This window comes from Hyaena hyaena, unplaced genomic scaffold (assembly GCF_003009895.1).
Source record: "Hyaena hyaena isolate Hyena2069 unplaced genomic scaffold, ASM300989v1 scaffold_210, whole genome shotgun sequence".
Classification (NCBI taxonomy): Eukaryota; Metazoa; Chordata; class Mammalia; order Carnivora; family Hyaenidae; genus Hyaena; species Hyaena hyaena.
In genome coordinates, this window is record NW_024080841.1 from 1,769,052 (window position 1) to 1,793,095 (window position 24,044).

Sequence of the window (24,044 nt, forward strand, 5' to 3'; positions counted from 1 at the left end):
AATTCAGATGAGAATGACATTAATATGACATTTTTAGAGAACATGTATCATTATATACATAATTATAATTTGGCATTATGTATTACAGTTATATGCTGTCATTTAGTTCTCTAGTTCTAACCTGGATGTTGGACTATACTTGCTGTGGATACATGCAGGTCTTCAGATTCCCAATGTGTGTAAAACTCAGTCAATGTCATGTTGTGTTGGAATGAAGGTGAGAGAGTTGAAGGTTAGGTCATTTATAAATTCTATAAATCTGGAGCTGCCCACAGTATGCAAGATCCAGTGTGGTAGGAGTTACAAACATAAACAGGCAGACCCTTCAAGGAGGTGGCCATATAGGTTCTATGCCATTAAAATAGAAAGATGTAGATAGACACCATAACGCAGGCATTTCTAGCATATTCCTGGTGTTTAGGGCTGGTACATGCCCAAGCCAGAAGGCAAGAGTGGGGAGGACTAAGAGAAGGCTTTGGGGGAAGGCAAATTATGTTTATCTATTTCCTTCAACCTTTCCAATTGTTATTAATTTAATAACTGATATCAAAGCTTAAAAGCAAACTATTAATGATAAATAAAAAAATAATAAATCATCAGGCAAAGTTTATGTGACAAATGGTTAGCAACAAAATTCCCTCGTCTTCCAAAGGCCATAATTAAGACCACATTTCCCACCCTACACTATAGCTAGTTTTTTTAATTTTTTAATTAAAAAAACTTTTTAAAATCCAAATTAGTTAACATATAGTATAATAAATGATTTCAGGAATAGAATTTAATGATTCACCATTTACATATAACACTCAGTGCTCATCCCAACAGTGCCTTCTTTACTGCCAATCACCCATTTAGCCCACCCCTCACCCACTTCTCCTCCAGCAACCCTCATTTTGTTCTGTGTCATTTAAGACTTTCTTATGGTTTGTCCCCCAATTGTTTTTATCTTATTTTTGCTTCCCTTCCCCTGTGTTCATCTGTGTTGTTTCTTAAATCCTACATATGAGTGAAATAATATATTTGTCTTTCTCTGGCTGACTTATTTCGCTGAGTATAATACCCTCTACTTCATCCACATTTTACAAATGACAAGATTTCATTCTTTTGGTCACAGATTACTATTCCACTGTATATATATATATATACAACAGCTTCTTTACCCATAAATGAGTCAGTGGATATTTGGGCTCTTTCCATAATTTGACTATTGTCTATAGTGCTGCTACAGACACTGGGATGCCTGGGCCCCTTCGAATCACCAGTTTTGTATCGTTTGGATAAATACTTAGAAGCATAATTCTTGGGTCATAGGGTACTTCTATTTCTAATTTTTTAAGGAATCTCCCCTGTTTTCAGGGTGGCTGCATCACTTTACATTCCCACCAGCAGTGCAAAAGTGTTCCTCCATCTCCCCACACTTGCCAACATCTATTAGTTCTTGAGTTTTTAATTTTAGCTATTCTGACAGGGGTGAGGCGGTATCTCATTATTGTATTGACTTGCATTTCCCTGATGATGAGTGAGGTTCAGCATCTTTTCATGTCTCTGTTAGCCATCTGCGTGTGTTTTTTGGAAAAGTGTCACTTCATGGCTTCTGCCCATTTCTTTACTGGATTATTTGTTTTTTGGGTGTTGAGTTTGATAAAGTCTTTATAGATTTTGGATACAACCCCTTTTTTGATGTGTCCTTTGTAAATATCTTCCCCCATTCCATCAGCTGCCTTTCAGTTTTGTTGATTGTTTCCTTTCACTGTTCAGAAGCTTTTTTTTTCCCTTAATTTTGATAAGGCCCCAAAGCTTATTTTTTCTATGTTCCCCTTGTCTCCGGAGAGAAGTTCTTCTCTGGTAAGAAGTTGCTGTGGCCGAGGTCAAAGAGAATGCTGCCTTGTTCTCTTCTAGGATTTTGATGGTTTCCTGTCTCACATATAAGGTTTTCATCCATTCTGTGTTTATCTTTGTGTATGGTATAAGAAAGTGGTCCAGGTTCATTCTTCTGCATGTTGCTATCCAGTTTTTCCAACAACATTTGCTGAAGAGACTGTCTTTCTTCCGTTGGGTATTCTTTCCTGGTTTGTTGAACATTAGCTGACCATACATTTGTGGGTCCATTTCTGGGTTCTCCATTCTGTTCCATTGATCTGTGTGTCTGATTCTGTGCCAGTACCATACTGTCTTGATGATTACGGACTTGGAATACAGCCTGAGGTCCAGAAACGTGATGCCCCCTGCTTTGGTTTTCTTTTTCAACATTACTTTGGCTATTTGGGGCCTTTTCTGGTTCCATACACATTTTAGGATTGATTGTTCTAGCTCTGTGAAGAATGCTGGTGTTATTGTGATAGGGATTGCATTGAATGTGTATGTTTCTTTAGGTAGTCTAGACATTTTGACAGTGTGTGTTCTTCTAATCCCTGAGCATGGAATGTTTTTCCATCTCTTTTGTCTTCTTCAATTTCTGTCACAAAATTTCTATAGCTTTCAGCATACAACTCTTTTCCCTCTCTCTGGTGAGGTTTATTCGTAGTTATAGTTTTTGGTGCAATTGTAAGCGGGATGGATTCCTTGATTTCGCTGTCTGTTGCTTCATTATTCGTGTGTAGAAATGCAAATGGTTTCTGTACATTGACTTTAAATCACGCAACTTTGCTGAATTCATGTAAGAGTTCTAGCAGTTTTTTGGTGGAGTCTTTTGGATATTCCACGCAAAGTATCATGTCATCTGTGAAGAATGAAAGTTTCACTCCTTCCTTCCAATTTGTATGCCCTTTACTTCTTTTCGTTGTCTGATTGCTGAGGCTAGGACTTCCAGTACTCTGTTGAACGGTGGTGAGAGTGGACATCTCTTCGTATGCCTGACTTCAGGGAGAAAGCTCTCAGTGTTTCCTCCATGAAGGATGATGTTAGCCGTGGGTCTTCTGTATATGGCCTTTAAGATCTTGAGGTATGTTCCCTCTCTCCCTACTTTCCGGACGGTGTTTAATAGAAAGGATGCTGTATTTCGTCAAATGCTTTGTTCTGCACCTATTGAGATGATCGTGTGGTTCTTATCCTTTTTAAAATTAATATGGTTTATCACGTTGATTAACGTGCAGATACCGAACCACCCCCTGCAGCCCAGGGATAAATGCCACTTGATCGTGGTGAAGGACTCTTTTAAAATACTGTTGCATGTGATTTGCTAGGAACGTGTTGAGAATTTTTGCATCCGTGTTCATCAGGGAAATTGGGCTGTCATTCTCCTTTTAGTGGGGTCTGTGGTTTTGGAATCAAGGTAATGCAGGCTTCTTGGAATTATTGGGAAAATGTCCTTCCACTGCTATTTTTTGGAACAGCTTCACAAGATTAGGTATTACCTCTTCTTTAAATGTTTGGTAGAATTCCCCTGGAAAGCCACGTGGCCCTGGACTCTTGTTGGGAGATTTTTATTTACTGAATCCATTTCTTTCCTGGTTACAGGTCTGTTCAGACTTTCTGTTTCTTCTCGTTTCCGTTTTGGTAGTTTAGATGTCTCTAGGAATTTATCCATTTCTTCCAGAGTGCCCAGTTATTAGCATATAATGGCTCATAACATTCTCTTATTATTGTTTGTATTTCTGTGGTGTTGGCTGTGCTCTCGTCTCCTTCATTTATCATTTTATTTATCTGGGTCCTTTCGTTTTTATTTTTGATCAATCTGGCTAGGGCTTTATCAATTTTTTTGTATTCTTTCAAAGAACCAGCTCCTAGTTGCATCGATACGTTCTACTGTTTTTAATTTTTTTATGTCGATATTCTCGATTTCTGCTCTAATCTCTATTGTTTCCCGTCTTCTGTTGGTTTGGGGTTTTATTTGCTGTTCTTTTTCCAGCTCCTTTAGGTGTAAGGTTAGGTTGTGTCTTTAAGAGCTTTCTTCCTTCTTTAGGAAGGTTTGGATGGCTACAGAATTCCTTCTTTTGTCCACCTCTGCTGCGTCCCAAAGGTTTTGGATTGTCATGTTTTCATTTTCGTTGGCTTCCATGTATTTTTAATATCCTCTTTCATTTCTTGGTTAACCATCCATTCTTTAGTAGTATGTCCTTTAACCTCCATGTATTTGAGGGCTTTCCAACTTCTTTTCTTGTGGTGGATTTCAAGTTTCATAGTGTTGTGGTCTGAAAACATGCACAGTATGATCTCGACCTTTCTGTATTCGTTGAGGGCTGATTTGTGACTCAATATGTGATCTATTCTGGAGACTGTTCCGTGAGGACTCGATAAGAATTTGAATTCTGCTGCTTGAGGATGAAATGTTCTGAATATATCTGTTAAGTCCCCTCTGGTCCAGTGTGTCCTTCAAAGCCATTGTTTCCTTATTGAGTTTCTGCTGAGAGGATCTGTCCCTTGCTGTAAGTGGGGTGTTAAAGTCCCCCAATATTATGGTTTTGTTATTGACGAGTTTCTTTCTGTTTGTGATTAACTGATGTATATATTTGGGTTTTTCAAGTTGGGGGCCTACATATTTACAATTGTTAGATCTCCTTGGTGGACAGATTCCTTCATTATGATATGATACCCTTCTTCATTTCTCGTTACAGTCTTTGTTTTAAAATCTAGTTTGTCTGGTATGATTATGGCGAGTCTGGCTTTCTTTTGACATCCAGTAGCACGATAGATGGTCCTCCATCTCCTCACTTTCAATCTGCAGGTGTCCTTAGGTCAAAAACGAGTCTTGTTGGCAGCATATAGGTGGGTCTTGATTTCTTATCCACCCTGATACCCTACGTCTTTTGATTGGAGTGTGTAGTTCATTTACATTCAGAGTGATTATTCATAAAACGATATGAATTCGTTGCCATTGTGCTGCCTGTAGAGTTGGTGTTTCTGGTGATGTTCTCTGATCCTTTCTAGTCTTTGTGGCTTTGGGTCCTTTTTTGTGTTGCTTTGTCTTTTCTCCACTCAAAGAGTCCCCCTTAAAATTTCTTGCAGGGCTGGTTTAGTGGTCACCAAGTCCTTTAGTTTCTGTTTGCCCGGGAAACTCTTTATCTCTCCTCCTATTCTGAATGACAGCTTTGCTGGATAAAGAATTCTTGGCTGCATATTTGCCCCATTCAGCATGTTGAATATATCCTGCCACTCCTTTCTGGTCTGCCAAGTTCCCGTGGACCGGTCTGCTGGGAACCTGATCTGTCTTCCCTTGTAGGCTAGGGACTTTCCCCGCCCTTCCCTCCCACCCCACCCCCCTTGCTGCTTTCATGCCCTTTCCTTATTTATGTGGTTTGTAATCTGACCAGGCTATGCCTTGGTGATGATCAGTTTTTGTTGAATCTTGGATTTTGATGTCTGTGTCTATCCCCAGATTAGAGAGGTTTCCTGCTATGATTTGCTCACAGAAACCTTCTGTCCCCTTTTCTCTCTCTTCATTTTCTAGGACTCCTATGATTCAGATGTTTTTTCCTTTTTAATGAGTCACTGAGTTCTCTAAGTCTTGTATTGTGATTTTCCCCCTTTCTTTCCCTTTTTTGTCTCCTGCTTCATTATTCTCCATAATTTGATCTTCTGTATGTTGATTTGCTTGATGCTCTGTTCATCCTTGTCATCAGGGCATCTATTCAAGTTTTAATCTCAGTTATAACATTTTAAATTTCAGCCTGACTGAAATTTATTTCTTTTATATCTTCAGGAAGGAATTCTCTAGTGTCTGATATGCTTTTTTCCGCCCTTGCTAGTATTCTTATAATCGTGGCTTTAAATTCTAGATCTGACATCTTACTTACATCTCTGTTGTTTATATATCTGGCCATGATTTCTTCCTGTTTTTTCACCCTTTGGGTGAATCCCTTCATCTTCTCATTTTTGAGGTAGAAAAAATAATTAAAAAATTAAATTGAAAAGAAAGCAAAAATATCAATTAAGGAAGCTAGATCTTAATATGTTTCAGTCTGCTTTTTGAAAGATACTTAATAGAAGAGTGAAAAAAGAGAAAGAGAAAAAAAGCAATGAAAAAATTTAAAGACTAAAAAATATGTAATAAAATAGAAGTAGAGAAAAGAATATAAAATAGAATTATTTTTAATTGAAAATAAAATAAAACAAAAAATAATTTGTTCTCTCTGTATCTAAGTTAAAAAGGAAAACAATTCAAGCACTAACAGAAAGAACATGAACAAATAAACCAACAAACAGAATGAAATCCAAATGTAGTTATATCCAGTTTCCCCTAGTACTGAAACTATGAAGAACTCTATCATCCATACAATAAGCAGGTGGAGAGATTTGTACTGTTCTTCTTGGGGATATGCCTGGGGGGCTCAGTTGGGAGGGGTTTTGCCTTGAGGAGGCTGTATGACCTCTACCAAATGCACTCCAAGCGGGAGACCTACTTCTTCCTATGTGGCACATTACCCCTCTGACCTCACTGCCTGCTCTGGGGGATTTGTCCTGCTTCCTCAGGGCCCTGAGGGCACAAACATGCCAGGCACTGAGCTCTGAATCTTCAGGCTCTGTTCCCCACTGTTTATATGCTGGTGGTATTGAAACCCTCTCGTTTCTCCCCATCAATGGTTTTGGGGAACAGATTTCTTATTCAGTCACCTGAGAGTGTTTTCCATCTTTCTCTCTCTCTCCATCTACTTTTGGGGGGAATGCTTTTCTTATATGATCTCAATATGCCACACTCTCCCCCTTTCCTTCTCTCTCTGTTTTCTCTCTGCAAAAAACAGCTCCCTACCCTCATTGGCTTTTTTCTTCCAGTTTACCCCTTGAAACCATGTACCTGACAAGTTCTGTGGCTCAAGTTATGCAGATTGTTCTGCTAATCCTCAAATCAATTTCATAGGTGTTCAAAATGGTTTGGGGGTGATCTAGCTGCATTTCGGGGATGGGACAAGCTCAGGGTCTCTGTACTGCTCTGCCATCCTAACTCTTCCCCATCCTCCTTGTTGTTAATTGGGACCATGACTAGGGTCTAGCCAATGCCCACTAAGTAGATGGATGCCATTTCTAGTGCGTGCACATCTGCCAGTCAAATGTAGATGATCCAGAAAAAGGTTTTGAGGACCTTGGGTATGATGGGGACATTGATAGGAGCCCAGGTCCTGAAATGGCTGTAAAGCACAAAACATTCCTCCCTCCCCACTCCCCCCCTCCATGCACACCCAAGGAACTGCATTCACTTGTGACAGATGGCATAAATAATACTTTATTATGTTAAGCCACTGAGACCTGGGCATGAATAGTTTCACAATTAATCTTCCCTGATAGATGCAGATTATTTCCAGGGCTTTTAACTCATGATAAAATTAGGAATACTTTCACATTACTTCTCTCCAGATGTGAGGTGAATCTTAGATTACTCATGTCCATCACACTGTCTGCTCTCTGTCAAAGCATAAGGGGCAGGGACTCACTGACGGGCATCCCCTCCTCCATCCCTGTGGCCAGGGCCAAGCAGGCTCTGGATGCCCCTCTGGAATCAAGAGGCTAGGGACATGAAGATGTCATGTTAGCCCTCAAGGAGAGAAGACAGGCAAAGACTACTTTGGAAAAAAATTTTCTGTAACATGTACTCCTTACAGAGCTCTTCAGTCTTTTTGTTTGGGACTGCCACATATCCCAAACTGTATCTCTCAGAGTGAGCTTACTTGAAAGAAAATCCCATGTGGAGAAACAAATATAAAGAGTTGAGCTTTTATTTATGCTAGTGTAACACAAAAACAACATGGGAACTTTCCAAAGACTCGAGAAGAAAGGCAAAATGCATCTTCTCTTGTTCCTCACATGGTTATACTTTTTCCTGATTTAGAAATTCACATTAACCAAGGTCAGTTCAACAGCTACTAAATAAAAGTCTTAATAAGCTATGTGGAGATTCAAAAAATGACATAATAACACCTTCAGAGAGTTTAAAACCTAACAGGAAGGAGGGACAAATATTTTTCAAGAAAGAGGTCCAATGATATATTTTAGGAACATAGGAAAAGGAGGTTCATTTCAAGAGCAAGGGATAGTGGAAGCCTGATGCAGATAGCAACATCTGGCACTTTGGGGAGAATGAGTAGGATACTTAGTTAGCAGAGAAGCAGGCAAAAACATTACAGTGTGGAGAAACACCATGAACAAAGGCCCAGGAATAGACAGTGACTATCTACAGAATTCTCCTTAGTGTTCCCACTCCCCAGAAATTAGAGAACATCCACCTTAAGCAGTGCAGCTCCACAGCACATATGAAAGCCCAGAGCCCCCTGACAGATGGAGGAAGCTGCCATGAAGAGAAAGCGCAGAGTTGCCAAAACTCAACATTCTGATTTACTCCACATGGTCATCAGATCTGAATACCAACCAAATGGACCTAATAAATCACCAGGAATTAAAGAGAACAGTGTAGGGACAAATATGGCACATTGATGGCTTTACTGGAATCCACATGAGACAATATGAAAAGCTTCTGAAAGGAGGAGCCACGGCAATGCTCCAGGAGCTATTAGAGGACCAAGGAGCATCAATTTTATGCCATTAGGGAAATGCTAAGTTAGTGTACATTATTTTTAAACCACAGGAAACCTAGGTGAAGCGTGTTACAAAATGCAGAATTTGAATTTTTAAGGTCCTATTAAAGACTTCAAAGAAATTCAAACATCTCCCCAAGTTTGGCCCATGGCAAGAGTTCTCTGCCATCGTTGGTTGTGTGACCTTGGACAAGCCTCTGGCCTCAGGCTCCTCAGCAACAGAGTTGAGGATCTGAATGGGTGCCATGGGATTTGTTTCTGTTTCACTAAAGCCTGGTCCTCAGTTAAAGTCTTCCCTATTTGCCTCATGTTCAGAACACTGTGTTACCTTTTCTACTCTGAGTAACTCAGAAGACATAATTCTTCCACCTGTCATCTGCTTACTGGAAAATTATCAAATTTAACTGAATTGGAATAGCTACAAAACTTACATCTTTTACAAAACTTTTCTTAGGAAGAATAATTTTATGATAATGCTTAAAATTTTTAGTGTTCTTAAAACAAAATGTGAGAACAAGTACATAAAAAACCAGTGAAAATCCACAGGGAATTATGATTCAGTATAGATCCATCTGTATGTAGTTGTCATCAATGAAAACTTAATTACTTTGAATTTGGACTTGCCAGCATGGTCCTAGTCATTGATAAGCTGAACAAGACAATTCCTGGGAAAGCTTAAGCAGAGAGACAGTACAGGAGGGAATCCAGTAGAAAGAGAAGGGAAATTTGGTTCTATAATTCTTACTACAAACTCCCATCAGCACTGGTGCAGGAAATTTCAAAAATAGAGTACCTTAAACATGAAGTCATCTGCTTGGGAGGCAAAGTTTTACAGTAGTTTGAATCAACACCTTTGGTGATTCTCTCAACCAACCTCCTTCCTGAATGTCCAGCTGTGGTCTGTTGGGACTAGTTGTGTACTAAAGACAGGAGTGTATGGAGGGGAGAAGACATGGCACATGGATTTGTATTGATGTCCTCTTTTGTTTCACAGACAGTTATTTTTTCAAAGGATTCAGGAACCCCTCAAACCTTAGCCCCAAGCTGGAGAGACCCAGAGGGTTTAATTCATTGTTTCAGGTGCTGTACTAAGCTGCCAGGGCCATGGGACATTTGTTTCTAGAACTAAGTTGGGGGAGGCTCTTGGCTAGATGTGAGCAGAAGGGAAAGAACCAAGGCCTGGGAAGGAGGATTTGCCTTGGACAGAGGGGAGCTAACTCCACCCTAAGGAGGGAGAGTTGGAAACCATTTGGCTTCTAGTTGAGTCAAGGACTTGGGGAATAAGAAGGGAAAACTAGACAAAGTAGGCAAGGAGACAGAAAAAGAGAGTCGTCATGCAACCTGTGACTGATCCCAGGAGGTTGAGTTCGGCCCCAGCTGCTTGCAGTTGGCATGGTCCCATCTCACCAAGACTGCTGTGAAACAGCTACCTTCTTCTGGACTCCCCAGCTAACATTAGGGGTTGGCATTAGATTGGGGTGTCAGGTGGCAGAGTGGGATTTGGGAACCTGACAGACTGGAGTGCAAATTCCAGGACCATGCTGTTTAGAACAAGTTGCTTTATCATTGACCTTCCCTTACCTCATCTGGGAAATGTACATTAACATGATTAACTTGTGTGATGGTTCTGAAGATTAGGCCAGCGCTCCTCAAATTTGAATGCCCATGGAAACCATTTGTGGATCTTGTTAAAAATGCAGAACCTCATTAATTAGATTGGCTAGAGTCTGAGATTTGGCATTTCTCATGGATCTGGATAATAATGCTCATGCTGCCAGTCCCTGGGCCACATTTTGAGCAGTGAGGGCTTAAGGTGACAAGGCATGAACACTGCGTGGCACATGGTTGGAACTTCATAGGTGCTTACTAAATGGAAGGTGTCTAATTCTATTAGTAGTTACTGGGCATCGAGGCACTCTTAAGGTTCTTGAAGAGATGGTAATAATAAAAGTTAAACACTGAGTATATAAAGTGTCAGATTTTGTGCCTGTAGACACTATCTCATAGAACTCTTAGAACAAATCTGTGAGTTTATTCCCATTTTACAGGTGAATAAGTGAAGCCCCATTACCAAGAAAACATGTCCAGATAACATAAGGAACAAAAAGACAGTGTGAAGCCTAGTTGCCTAATTCCTTCCCTTGGTTGCTGTTCCTGGCTGTAGAAACAGCTGCTGTTCCTGACCATCTAATGGAAAATAACAACCCACACAGCTCAGCAGCAGGTCATACATGGCCTCTGAAAGAGCCCCTTTGGGCAACCCAACACTTTCTTCCAAAAAAAAAAGTCCTCCTCTAATGTCTCTGAATCCTGAAATTAAACAAAAATTTTAAAATTACTCCCCAAAATATTTTGGCCCTCCTCTTAATGTTTTCATCTTTGAAAGCTGATTTCTTTTGTCTCCATGATAGCCAGCATTCCATTCTTTGGATTTGGATTTTTTTTTTAGAGCAATACACAGAAATAAAAATAGAACCAATTCATATATTTATCTCATAATGTTATAAAGATAAAATGAATTAATACATGGAAGAATTTAGAACTTCTAAACTCTCTTCCTGTTTTTGACTTTTGAACTCAAAATCTCATTGCTGATGGAAATTCCACACCTTGAGTAAGTTATTTAACTTCTCTGTGTCTCAGTCTCATCATCTGAAAAATAGCCGATAATAATAGTTATCTCACTGGGTTGTTTAAGGATTAAAAGACATAAGTGACTTAGCACAGTGCCTGAGTCAACAGATGGGAGCTATTGTCCTAGGTGATGTTTCAAGGGAACATGTGCTAGACTCTTCATAAAGAAACTTGAAATTTGAAACCTGGCACTGAAATTGCATATTCTCTACAATCCTCTGCTTTTTAACTTTAAAAATAGGGAAAATATTTTGAGACATAGGCAATTGGACAGCTCTTATCAAATGGGATCAGGGAAAAAGAAAGGTATGAGGAACTGAGCTTGTCTCATCCCCGAAGCACAGCTAGATCAGCATCGAACCATTTTGAACACCTAGAAAATTTGTCTGGGGATTAACACAATGATTTGCATAATTTGAACAATAGATCTTGGCAGGTACGCAGTGTGCAGAGGTGAACTGGGGGAGAGAAAAACCATGGTGCCGTAGAGGGTAGGGAGCCATTTTCATGGAGAGAGGACAGAGAAAGAAAGAGAAATTGGAATAGTGTGCAGTGCATGGGATCCTACAAGAAAAGCACTCCCCCTGAAAGTAGCTGGAGAAAAAGACAGAGAGAAATAGTGAAAACACAGAGCACTGGAAAAAAAAAACTGTTCCCCAAAACCAGTGATGGTGGGAAAAGGAGAGGGTTTCAATATTGCCGGTTTTCTCTAAACAATGGAGCACAGAGTCTGAAGTTTTGGAGCTCAGTGCCTGGTGGTGCTCCAGCAAAGGACACAGGGTGAATCCCTGGGAGCAGACAGCCTGGTCTGAGGGACCCATATGCACCACAGGGAGAAGCAGTTCCCTTGCTGGAGTGTATTTGGTAAAGACAATATGGCCACCCCATGGGTAAAAGTCCTGACAGTCCTCAGAGAGCTGCCACATGTACTGATACTGGAACAAAGACACCAGAGTGCACCAAACAATGGTACCAACTGTGTGTTGTGATTTACCATAAGCTCTGAGCCTCTGCCACTGAGTGATCATACGAACATTTTCTGAGATAAGTTGGTACCAGGCCATTATTCAGCAAGACCCTCCCTGAGGATCAGCACGGGCCCAAGCCACTCGAGTCACTGAAATGTGGAGTTTTGAAACACAGCCCTGTCTGAGATAAAACTCTGGTCAGAGCCACCACCTGGCAGGAACACAGCTAGGACAAAGATAGGGTAAAGGCAGGGATAGACAAGAGCCCGAGAAGTGACTGAAAGGAGAAGTGACTGACTGTGCATCTGTGAAGGTGCAAAATTCCTGTACTGGAGACTAGAGAGGGGTGAAGCCATTTTCACCCTAGCACACTCACTGCTCAACCCCAGTGAGCTCATCAACACCACCAAGTGGTGAACAGACTCGTTACAGCAAGCCCCGTCAACCTGTACCCTCCAGGCACATCTCCACTAGGGCAAGTCAGCCTGAGAATTAGAGCAGCAGCTCCCTCGCCGAGAAGACCAGCACAATCCCTTCCACCCTGCAAAGTTTCAGTTCTAAGGGAAACTAGATCAAGCTTCAACTGGATCTCATTTTGTTTGTTGTTTGTTCATTTTCCTTCTCCGTATTTATGTTGTTTCCCCTTTGTTTTCTTTTTCTTTCTTGGAAATGGCACATTTTAAAAATCCTATTGTATTATTTTTAAAAACCTTTTTTTCATTTTTAAACTTTTTTCCTTTTTTCTATCAGGTTTCTCTCAAAATGCAAAAAAAACACACCTAAGATCTAGCTTCCTTTATCTGATTATGTGTGGATTTGCTTTTAATTTTTTAATTTTAATTTTTTATTTACTGTTAAGTTTTTCTTCCAAAATGACAAGACAGAGTAATCCACCCCCCCCCCCCCCCCATCCCACCACCCGTGCAAAAAAACAGGAAGAAATGACAGCCAGGGATTTAATCAATATAGGTATAGGTAAGATGTCTGAACTGGAATTTAAAACCACAATTATAAGAATACTAATTGGGTTCAAAAAAGCATAGAAGATATCAGGTAATTCCTTTCAATAGATAAAAGAAATAAATTCTAGTCAGGCTGAAATTTATAATGCTATAACCGAGATGCAATTTTGAACGGATGCTGTGATGGCAAGGGATTACAGAGCACAGGAGTGAATAGTAATAGGAAAGAAAAAATTATGGGGCCAACTGGGTGGCTCAGTTAGTGAGGCATCCAACTTTGGCTCATATCATGATCTCAAGGTCTGTGAGTTTGAGCCCCGCATCAGAATCTCTGCTGTCAGTACAGAACCTGTTTTGGATCCTATCTGCCTGTCTCTCTATGTCCCACCGCATCTTGCACTCACTCTCTCAAAACTGTTTGTTTAAACAACAACAACAAAAAAAGATCAAATTATGGAGAATAATGAAGCAGGAGACAAAAAAGGGAAAGAAAGGGGGAAAATCACAATACAAGACTTAGAGAACTCAGTGACTCATTAAAAAGGAAAAAACATCTGAATCATAGGAGTCCTAGAAAATGAAGAGAGAGAAAAGGGGACAGAAGGTTTCTGTGAGCAAATCATAGCAGGAAACCTCTCTAATCTGGGGATAGACACAGACATCAAAATCCAAGATTCAACAAAAACTGATCATCACCAAGGCATAGCCTGGTCAGATTACAAACCACATAAATAAGGAAAGGGCATGAAAGCAGCAAGGGGGGTGGGGTGGGAGGGAAGGGCGGGGAAAGTCCCTAGCCTACAAGGGAAGACAGATCAGGTTCCCAGCAGACCGGTCCACGGGAACTTGGCAGACCAGAAAGGAGTGGCAGGATATATTCAACATGCTGAATGGGGCAAATATGCAGCCAAGAATTCTTTATCCAGCAAAGCTGTCATTCAGAATAGGAGGAGAGATAAAGAGTTTCCCGGGCAAACAGAAACTAAAGGACTTGGTGACCACTAAACCAGCCCTGCAAGAAATTTTAAGGGGGACTCTTTGAGTGGAGAAAAGACAAAGCAACACAAAAAAGGACCCAAAGCCACAAAGACTAGAAAGGATCAGAGAACATCACCAGAAACACCAACTCTACAGGCAGCACAATGGCAACGAATTCATATCGTTTTATGAATAATCACTCTGAATGTAAATGAACTACACACTCCAATCAAAAGACGTAGGGTATCAGGGTGGATAAGAAATCAAGACCCACCTATATGCTGCCAACAAGACTCGTTTTTGACCTAAGGACACCTGCAGATTGAAAGTGAGGAGATGGAGGACCATCTATCGTGCTACTGGATGTCAAAAGAAAGCCAGACTCGCCATAATCATACCAGACAAACTAGATTTTAAAACAAAGACTGTAACGAGAAATGAAGAAGGGTATCATATCATAATGAAGGAATCTGTCCACCAAGGAGATCTAACAATTGTAAATATGTAGGCCCCCAACTTGAAAAACCCAAATATATACATCAGTTAATCACAAACAGAAAGAAACTCGTCAATAACAAAACCATAATATTGGGGGACTTTAACACCCCACTTACAGCAAGGGACAGATCCTCTCAGCAGAAACTCAATAAGGAAACAATGGCTTTGAAGGACACACTGGACCAGAGGGGACTTAACAGATATATTCAGAACATTTCATCCTCAAGCAGCAGAATTCAAATTCTTATCGAGTCCACACGGAACAGTCTCCAGAATAGATCACATATTGAGTCACAAATCAGCCCTCAACGAATACAGAAAGGTCGAGATCATACTGTGCATGTTTTCAGACCACAACACTATGAAACTTGAAATCCACCACAAGAAAAGAAGTTGGAAAGCCCTCAAATACATGGAGGTTAAAGGACACACTACTAAAGAATGGATGGTTAACCAAGAAATGAAAGAGGATATTAAAAATACATGGAAGCCAACGAAAATGAAAACATGACAATCCAAAACCTTTGGGACGCAGCAGAGGTGGACAAAAGAAGGAATTCTGTAGCCATCCAAACCTTCCTAAAGAAGGAAGAAAGCTCTTAAAGACACAACCTAACCTTACACCTAAAGGAGCTGGAAAAAGAACAGCAAATAAAACCCCAAACCAACAGAAGACGGGAAACAATAGAGATTAGAGCAGAAATCAAGAATATCGACATAAAAAAATTAAAAACAGTAGAACGTATCGATGCAACTAGGAGCTGGTTCTTTGAAAGAATACAAAAAAATTGATAAAGCCCTAGCCAGATTGATCAAAAATAAAAACGAAAGGACCCAGATAAATAAAATGATAAATGAAGGAGACGAGAGCACAGCCAACACCACAGAAATACAAACAATAATAAGAGAATGTTATGAGCCATTATATGCTAATAACTGGGCACTCTGGAAGAAATGGATAAATTCCTAGAGACATCTAAACTACCAAAACGGAAACGAGAAGAAACAGAAAGTCTGAACAGACCTGTAACCAGGAAAGAAATGGATTCAGTAAATAAAAATCTCCCAACAAGAGTCCAGGGCCACGTGGCTTTCCAGGGGAATTCTACCAAACATTTAAAGAAGAGGTAATACCTAATCTTGTGAAGCTGTTCCAAAAAATAGCAGTGGAAGGACATTTTCCCAATAATTCCAAGAAGCCTGCATTACCTTGATTCCAAAACCACAGACCCCACTAAAAGGAGAATGACAGCCCAATTTCCCTGATGAACACGGATGCAAAAATTCTCAACACGTTCCTAGCAAATCACATGCAACAGTATTTTAAAAGAGTCCTTCACCACGATCAAGTGGCATTTATCCCTGGGCTGCAGGGGGTGGTTCGGTATCTGCACGTTAATCAACGTGATAAACCATATTAATTTTAAAAAGGATAAGAACCACACGATCATCTCAATAGGTGCAGAACAAAGCATTTGACGAAATACAGCATCCTTTCTATTAAACACCGTCCGGAAAGTAGGGAGAGAGGGAACATACCTCAAGATCTTAAAGGCCATATACAGAAGACCCACGGCTAACATCATCCTTCATGGAGGAAACACTGAGAGCATTCTCCCTGAAGTCAGGCATACGAAGAGATGTCCACTCTCACCACCGTTCAACAGAGTACTGGAAGTCCTAGCCTCAGCAATCAGACAACGAAAAGAAGTAAAGGGCATACAAATAGGAAGGAAGGAGTGAAACTTTCATTCTTCACAGATGACATGATACTTTGCGTGGAATAACCAAAAGACTCCACCAAAAAACTGCTAGAACTCTTACATGAATTCAGCAAAGTTGCGAGATATAAAGTCAAAGTACAGAAACCATTTGCATTTCTACACACGAATAATGAAGCAACAGACAGCGAAATCAAGGAATCCATCCCGCTTACAATTGCACCAAAAACTATAACTAAGAATAAACCTCAACAGAGAGAGGGAAAAGAGTTGTATGCTGAAAGCTATAGAAATTTTGTGACAGAAATTGAAGAAGACAAAAGAGATGGAAAAACATTCCATGCTCAGGGATTAGAAGAACACACACTGTCAAAATGTCTAGACTACCTAAAGAAACATACACATTCAATGCAATCCCTATCACAATAACACCAGCATTCTTCACAGAGCTAGAACAATCAATCCTAAAATGTGTATGGAACCAGAAAAGGCCCCAAATAGCCAAAGTAATGTTGAAAAAGAAAACCAAAGCAGGGGGCATCACGTTTCTGGACCTCAGGCTGTATTCCAAGTCCGTAATCATCAAGACAGTATGGTACTGGCACAGAATCAGACACACAGATCAATGGAACAGAATGGAGAACCCAGAAATGGACCCACAAATGTATGGTCAGCTAATGTTCAACAAACCAGGAAAGAATACCCAACGGAAGAAAGACAGTCTCTTCAGCAAATGTTGTTGGAAAAACTGGATAGCAACATGCAGAAGAATGAACCTGGACCACTTTCTTATACCATACACAAAGATAAACACAGAATGGACGAAAACCTTAGATGTGAGACAGGAAACCACCAAAATCCTAGAAGAGAACAAGGCAGCATTCTCTTTGACCTCGGCCACAGCAACTTCTTACCAGACAGCTCTCCGGAGACAAGGGGAACATAGAAAAAATAAGCTTTGGGGCCTTATCAAAATTAAGGGGAAAAAAAAAGCTTCTGAACAGTGAAAGGAAACAATCAACAAAACTGAAAGGCAGCTGATGGAATGGGGCAAGATATTTACAAAGGACACATCAAAAAAGGGGTTGTATCCAAAATCTATAAAGAATTTATCAAACTCAACACCCAAAAAACAAATAATCCAGTAAAGAAATGGACAGAAGTCATGAAGTGACACTTTTCCAAAAAACACACGCAGATGGCTAACAGAGACGTGAAAAGATGCTGAACATCACTCATCATCAGGGAAATGCAAGTCAATACAATAGTGAGATACCACCTCACCCCGTCAGAATAGCTCAAGAACTAACAGATGTTGGCAAGTGTGGGGTGAAGGAAGAACACTTTTGCACTGCTGGTGGGAATGTAAAGTGGTGCAGCCATCCTGAATACACACACACACACACACACACAATGGAATAGTAATCTGTGACCAACGTGGATGAACTAGAGGGTATTATGCTAAGTGAAATAAATATGTCAGAGAAAGACAAATACCATGTGATATCACTCATATGTGGAATTTAATAAATAAAGTAGATTAACATAGGAGAAGAGAAGGAAAAATAAAATGAGATGGGGTGCCTGGGTGGCTCAGTTTTAACTCCAGCTCTTGATTTGGGCTCAGGTTGTGATCCAATAGTTCGTGAGATTGAGCCCCATGACAGACTCCACATTGAGCATGGATCCTGCCTGCGATTCTGTTTCCCTCTCTCTCTGCCCCTCCCCTGCATTTCCTTCTCTCTCTGCCCCTCCCCTGCTTGTGTGAACTCTCTCTCTCTCAAAATAAATAAATGAACATTAAAAGATAAAAATAAAAATAAGATAAGATTAAAACAGAGTGAGGGAAACCATAAGAGACTCTTACACACATTGTGAACAAGCTGAGGGTTGCTGGAGCCAGGGGGTGGCTAAATGGGTGATAGGCATTAAGAAGGGCACTTGTTGGAATGAGCACTTGTGGTGTATATAAGTGATGAATCACTACATTCTACTCCTGAGAAACCAATACTACACTATATGTTAACTAACTTGAAGGTAAATAAACTTAAAAAAAAAGACCAAGAAAAAAAATGGGATCAGGCACAAATAGTCCAATGCCACAAAACTCTTAATGTTTATTTATTTTTGAGAGAGAGCAAGGGGAGTCATGAGCAGAGACAGAGGGGAGACACAGAATCTGAAGCAGGATCCAGGATCTGAGCTGTCAGCACCGAACCCAATGTGGGGCTGGAACTCAACAGACTGTGAGACCATGACCTGAGTTGAAGTCAGATGCTTAACCAAGAGCCACACAGGTACCCCTACAGACTTTTATTTGGGCTAAGATGACCCAGTGGATAGCTTAAAAAATCTTTTCAATATGTCCCACAGCCTCAAGCATGTTTAAATGGAACAAGAAGTTAGGGCATCTGTTTATATAATTGTTTCAAATTGAACAACCATTATTTTTCCAGAAGAAGCATTGTGAGCATTGTTCTGTGAAATAAAATAACATAGAGGTGCAAAACAAAACAAAACAAAATCCCACAGACAGAGATTCCTCTGGCAGATAATCGTAAAGACAAATTATAGGATATTCCAACTCACCTAACAAGATTCCCATAAGCATAACACACAGAGTAGAGGGTAGATTAAGGACTGCAGTATGCCCAGTTATGAAGAAATGAGAATTTTCTGACAGACCCTGAGAAGGGGATTTTCATTTTTACAGTTTGTCCCCTTGCTAGTGTCACCAGAAACGAGGTCATCTGAGCTGGCAAGCACCATTTAGCACCATGTAACATTTCTACATTGTTACACTTAAGAAACAGAATTGGTTTCCGGCATCCTGGGGCAAGAATATGTCCAAGAAACAGAAAGGAGAGTGAATAGAAATGACAGAGCTGAGGTCCGAGTATACTGAAGCTCGCAAATTCTTTTCACCTACCATCACACTCTTTTACCGGGAACCCAAAGCAACTAAGAGGGCAAGAACATCCTCACCAAAATTATATCTACATCAGACGCCAACACTGCTGAGGATCCCCTCTCAGAGAGCACCAGTGATGGGCATTTGGGGGACATAACTGTACCCCAAGGATCACTGTCCAAATGTTAGGGAAATGCTTTTTTGAAAATAGATCATTATACCTGGAAGAGGGCTACATAACATTTGTGACCCTCTCTCCATTTTAGAGCTCAGCAAAATAAGATGCAGAAAGATGAAGAAATTTTTCCAAATGCACCTCATTATTGACGAAAGTGATCTGATTTTAACTGTTATTTGTTTACCCCCTGCCTCGCCAACCCATCCCTGTCCATACATCCTGGTGGGCAAGAAGGATGTAACAGCAAACAAGGAACTTACCCTCTGCATTTTCACTTTGTTTCTCAAAACCCAGGGTATGTAGTCTAACAGTCCGTAAGCTGTCAATTTTACCTAGTGATTCTTAGAGGCACATTCACAGCTGTGATAATAATACCTCTCACCTACAGTTTCTGCTTAAGAGAAAATTAAATGGTCTAGCACAGCTAAATTAATTAGCTATTAGGTTGAACCATATAATATTTCCAATTCTGCTGATCCAACACAGTTGAATATTGGCAATGTCACATGGTTCAGTATGACATTCCTAAGCATCCTGGTGTCTCATAATAGAGAACCACTCTTGATTTTGATAGATCATCCCTTATAATCCATGAAATGTGTTACATGGTCTTCAGTTAGAAAAGTCCAGTCTGGACAATGGGTAAATAAATTGTGGTGTACACACACACTTTAAATAGCTCAGCACAGCAGTAAAAAAGAATTAGTTACCTCTATACACAACATAGATCAACAACGAGACCAGACATTATGTTGAGTGGAAGAAGCCAGCTACAAAAGATTATATGCTATGGGATTCAGTTGACATGAAGGTTTGGAACTACTTAAACTGCTTATTTGACTATGATAGAAGACAGAAGAGCAGTGGCTCTGGGGAGTGTATGGTTTGGGAAAACTGACTGGATGCTGAAAGTGTTCAATATCTTGAATCATGTCTTGGTCACAAAAAATTTAAACATTTATAAAAATCCATCCAGCTGTATATTTTAAATTAATGCACTTTACTCATTTTACTATATGGGCATGTATTTTAGAAAGAAAAGAAAGAAAAAGGAAAGGAAAGGAAAAAAAGGAAAGGAAGGAAGAAGGAAAGAAGGAAGGAAAGCGGGGGAGAGAGAAAGAGGGAGAGACAGAGGGAGGGTGAAATGGAGAAAGAGAGGAAGGGAGGGAGGAAGAAAAGAATGGAGAGAGGGAGGGAGGGAGGGAGAAAGAAAACTACATTCTATAGACCTTCATGATACAATTTAGCATACTGGATAAGCAAAGGCTCTGAAGACAGATAATATCAGTCTGCTACTAACTAGATATTTGACCTTTGATGGTATACTTAACCTCTTTAAGCCTCAGTTTTCTTATCTCTGAAATGGAGATAGACAGGAATACCCATCTCATATGGTTCAGGGGATATTAAATAAGTTAATGTTTGTGAGGCACATAGCACAGAATAACTACTAAAGGATGGTCAGTTGGTACCAGTAGTAACACTAGTAGCAGTCCGTAATGAGGGCCACCCCTTCCCATGCATACACATCAATTTCTAGGGCATTCCGTCCACTGAAAGACTCCCACTCCTCATGTGGTCCTTGGTGGAGGGGTAAGAAGCAGGTTAACTAACCCTTGCCCCTGAGCAGCTTACCAACAGGGCATCTGGGAGGTTGTGCTCTTCTGTGAAGGTGATGACTGCAGTGGTGATATCCAGCGCACTGAGCTCCAGAGCGGCAGTGTTGATGGTATCTGTATCATGGGCCCAGCCCGCCTGGAAGAAGACAGCCACCTTCCTCATGAGAAGGCCAGAGCGTACACGTTTGAATACATGTCTTGCCACAAACCTCATGGCTTCCCCAAGGCTCCTGCTGCCAGAGGACCCTTGCAGGGGGATTCTCCTGACCGCCTGCAGGAGTGCAGGCCTCTCCTTGTAGTCTGAGAAGCGAATCAGGTAGTCTGTTTTGGAGTTGTATGAAACGATCGCCACTCGGGCACCTGTTGGGCAGTTACTTCCACTTGTTTCCATCTTCATCAGTAGGGATAATAGAATGTTTCTCATCCTCTCAAAATGCAGCTGGGAGACGTCATTTGACATGTCCAAGGCAAAGACCACTTCACTAGGGAACACGGGGCATTTGGAAACACCTTGACACAATGGATACACAGATTTAAGATTTTCTGCAATGCCTCTGAGCAGATGAAGTTTGAGATTCAAGCGACAAAGAAGACATATCACTTACCTGTTGAGCAAGCTGGAAAGGAAGTTTTGGAGAAAATACAAGACATTGTTAGTATGTTTTCCAGGTAAGTGCTTTAACACAGAGCACCCTCACCCCAATGGCAGGGCAGGGAACTATAAAGACCCGGTGTCCCTGAAGACTGTGAGCTCTGTATCAACCCTGGACAGGCCACTTCCTGGCTTTGATATGAGCAATACATTTGTGTCATTGTTATTGAGCACTGAGGTCACTCTGTACTGAACTTAAACCTAACTAATACACTGAGATATTCTGAAACTATACACACACACACACACACACACATCTAAAACTATATATACTATAGTATATATATGTGTATATATGTATATGTATATTTTGTACATATGTATATACATATTTTATGGAATATATGTATGTTCCAATATATGTGTATATATATTTTATGGAAAATGTCGGAAAGCCAAAAATTAAAATTGCCTTTAATTCATAATATGTATGTGTATGTATATATTTCATTGTTAATTTTGTTTTATAAAACTTGGACCTTAATATATGTCCTATGCTGAATCTTTTGTCACTTAATATATGATGAACATGTATTCTCATCAGTCAGTTTAGAGCAGTAACACCTTGTCTACTATAAATGTCTCATGATACTCCCACCAACATCCCTTTGTGATGAGCACGCTTGTACATGTATCTGTGCATCTCTGTTTAATCACAGTCCTATAAAATCTCTATAATTATGGCCTTTGATATGCAGTGTCCAATTGCTCTTCAGAAAGGTAGTACCAACTGACATGCCTACCAGTGTACTTTTATACACTTTCCAAATTTAGAATTTTTTCTCATCTTAAAAGTATTTCCAAGTTGAGAAACAAAAAGAGTATCTCATTTTCACTTGTATTCTTTGACCTCTTGTGAGGTCAAATATTTTTACAGGTTTATTGCTCATTTGTATTTTTTTCTTCTCTGCATCTTCCATTCATTCATGTCTTTTCTCCCATTTTCAATCCAAGAGTTTTTTACATTAGGTTTAACAAATATGAAATATCTATGCTTGTAGATGAAAATGATTGAGACCAACTATATATATTTTGACATGACAGAGTTAAAAAGATAGGTCTTTGGTTGGATCCATTGTTTATACTGCATATATTTTTCCCCATTTTTCTGTGTACTTCTGACCTCATGGTGCTCTTCAATATAAAGGGGTTTTAACTTTTGACATGGTCAGCTTTGACATTCTCCAATTGTGGTCAAAATTATGGTATTATTCTTTATGATTTTAGGAAAAAGGGCTCCAGAATCTCCTGGACCAGCAACTGAAAGGCATTGGACATAATTTAGAGTTTGAATAAGCAGGGCTGGGTGTATATGGAGAAAACCCAAGTACCTAAATTAAGCTCTGCCAAGTCAGTGTTCTGTCTCTATTGCTAGTGAATAGAGAAATGTACATGTTACACGGCCCAAATATCCTGGAATACATTGGAGACACTAAGTAAATTCCAATCTGGGAATGTGACAAAATATTAAGATCTGATCATTTGTAATTCCATTTTTAAAACATAAATGTAAATTTAAAAAGACACATTTCCTATTGAAGGCTCACTGGTGATCCCTCCTGTTTAAATGGATGGGACAAAAATAATAAGCCTTCTCTTTATTTGTTTTGAGATAAGAAGCGCCAAGATGCAGACATGTAGGTGTGCAATGGCCAGTGCATTTCATGAGGTGCCACATTATAAGGGACTTTTTCTCTGCCATTGAGATGGCATGGCTTTCAACCATTTCATTTCTGAGACTACATTCATGAAGATTACTTACCCAAGGGGAGACTGAGCCAAATACATTATTTTATAAGAGCTTTTCATGATAGGCAATGGCACCTCCCTAACCTCAATCAAATCCACAAGTGATTTATGTCCCCAATCCATGACCCATTCCCACTTCGCACCACTGGCCACCATTTGAGCCTTTCCCAAACTACTTACGGCAGTTTTCTCGTATTAAATCAATGATTTCACAAGACTGCTAGAAAGATGGAAAAAGAGAAAAAAGGAAAGAGTATTTAATTTGAAGCATATTCTTTCTTAACCCCATGACTTAGAAATGTTATATGTGGTTGTCAGTGCCTTTCTGAAGGTTTTTAAGCTATAACAGAAAACCAAAAAATTGTTATAGCAGATGAAACTATCCAGCAGTTATATTTCTAGATACAGCATATATTTAAAAACATTTAAAATATATTTTATATACAATAAAATGCTCATATTATTAGAGATAAGTAAAGGGGCGCCTGGGTGGCTTAGTCGGTTAAGCGTCCGACTTTTGCTTAGGTCATGATCTCGCGGTTCGTGGGTTCGGGCCCCGCGTCGGGCTCTGTGCCGACTGCCAGCTCAGAGCCTGGAGCCTGTTTCAGTCTGTGACTCCCTCTCTCTCTGACCCTCCCCTGCTCACACTGTCTCTCTCTCTCTCTCCTAGAAATAAATAAAACATTAAAAAAATTTTTAATTAAAAAAATAG

The 24,044-nt window shown here is 40.1% G+C and overlaps 1 protein-coding gene across 2 annotated transcripts in view; it reads right to left on the bottom strand.

Annotated features, from left to right (window-relative positions):
* Window positions 1–24,044, bottom strand: part of LOC120238480 (collagen alpha-4(VI) chain-like) — a 124,597-nt gene that overhangs the window by 12,205 nt on the left and 88,348 nt on the right. The window contains exons 30-32 of one of the 2 annotated variants that reach the window (XM_039242232.1): window positions 23,513–23,549; window positions 21,537–21,548; window positions 20,948–21,441 (exon numbers count right to left, since the gene is read on the bottom strand). In XM_039242232.1, the coding sequence (XP_039098163.1) occupies window positions 20,948–21,441; window positions 21,537–21,548; window positions 23,513–23,549 (543 nt within the window). Of the gene's footprint in view, window positions 1–20,947; window positions 21,442–21,536; window positions 21,549–23,512; window positions 23,553–24,044 lie in introns of both variants that reach the window. The other variant, XM_039242231.1, reaches the window with a different exon arrangement.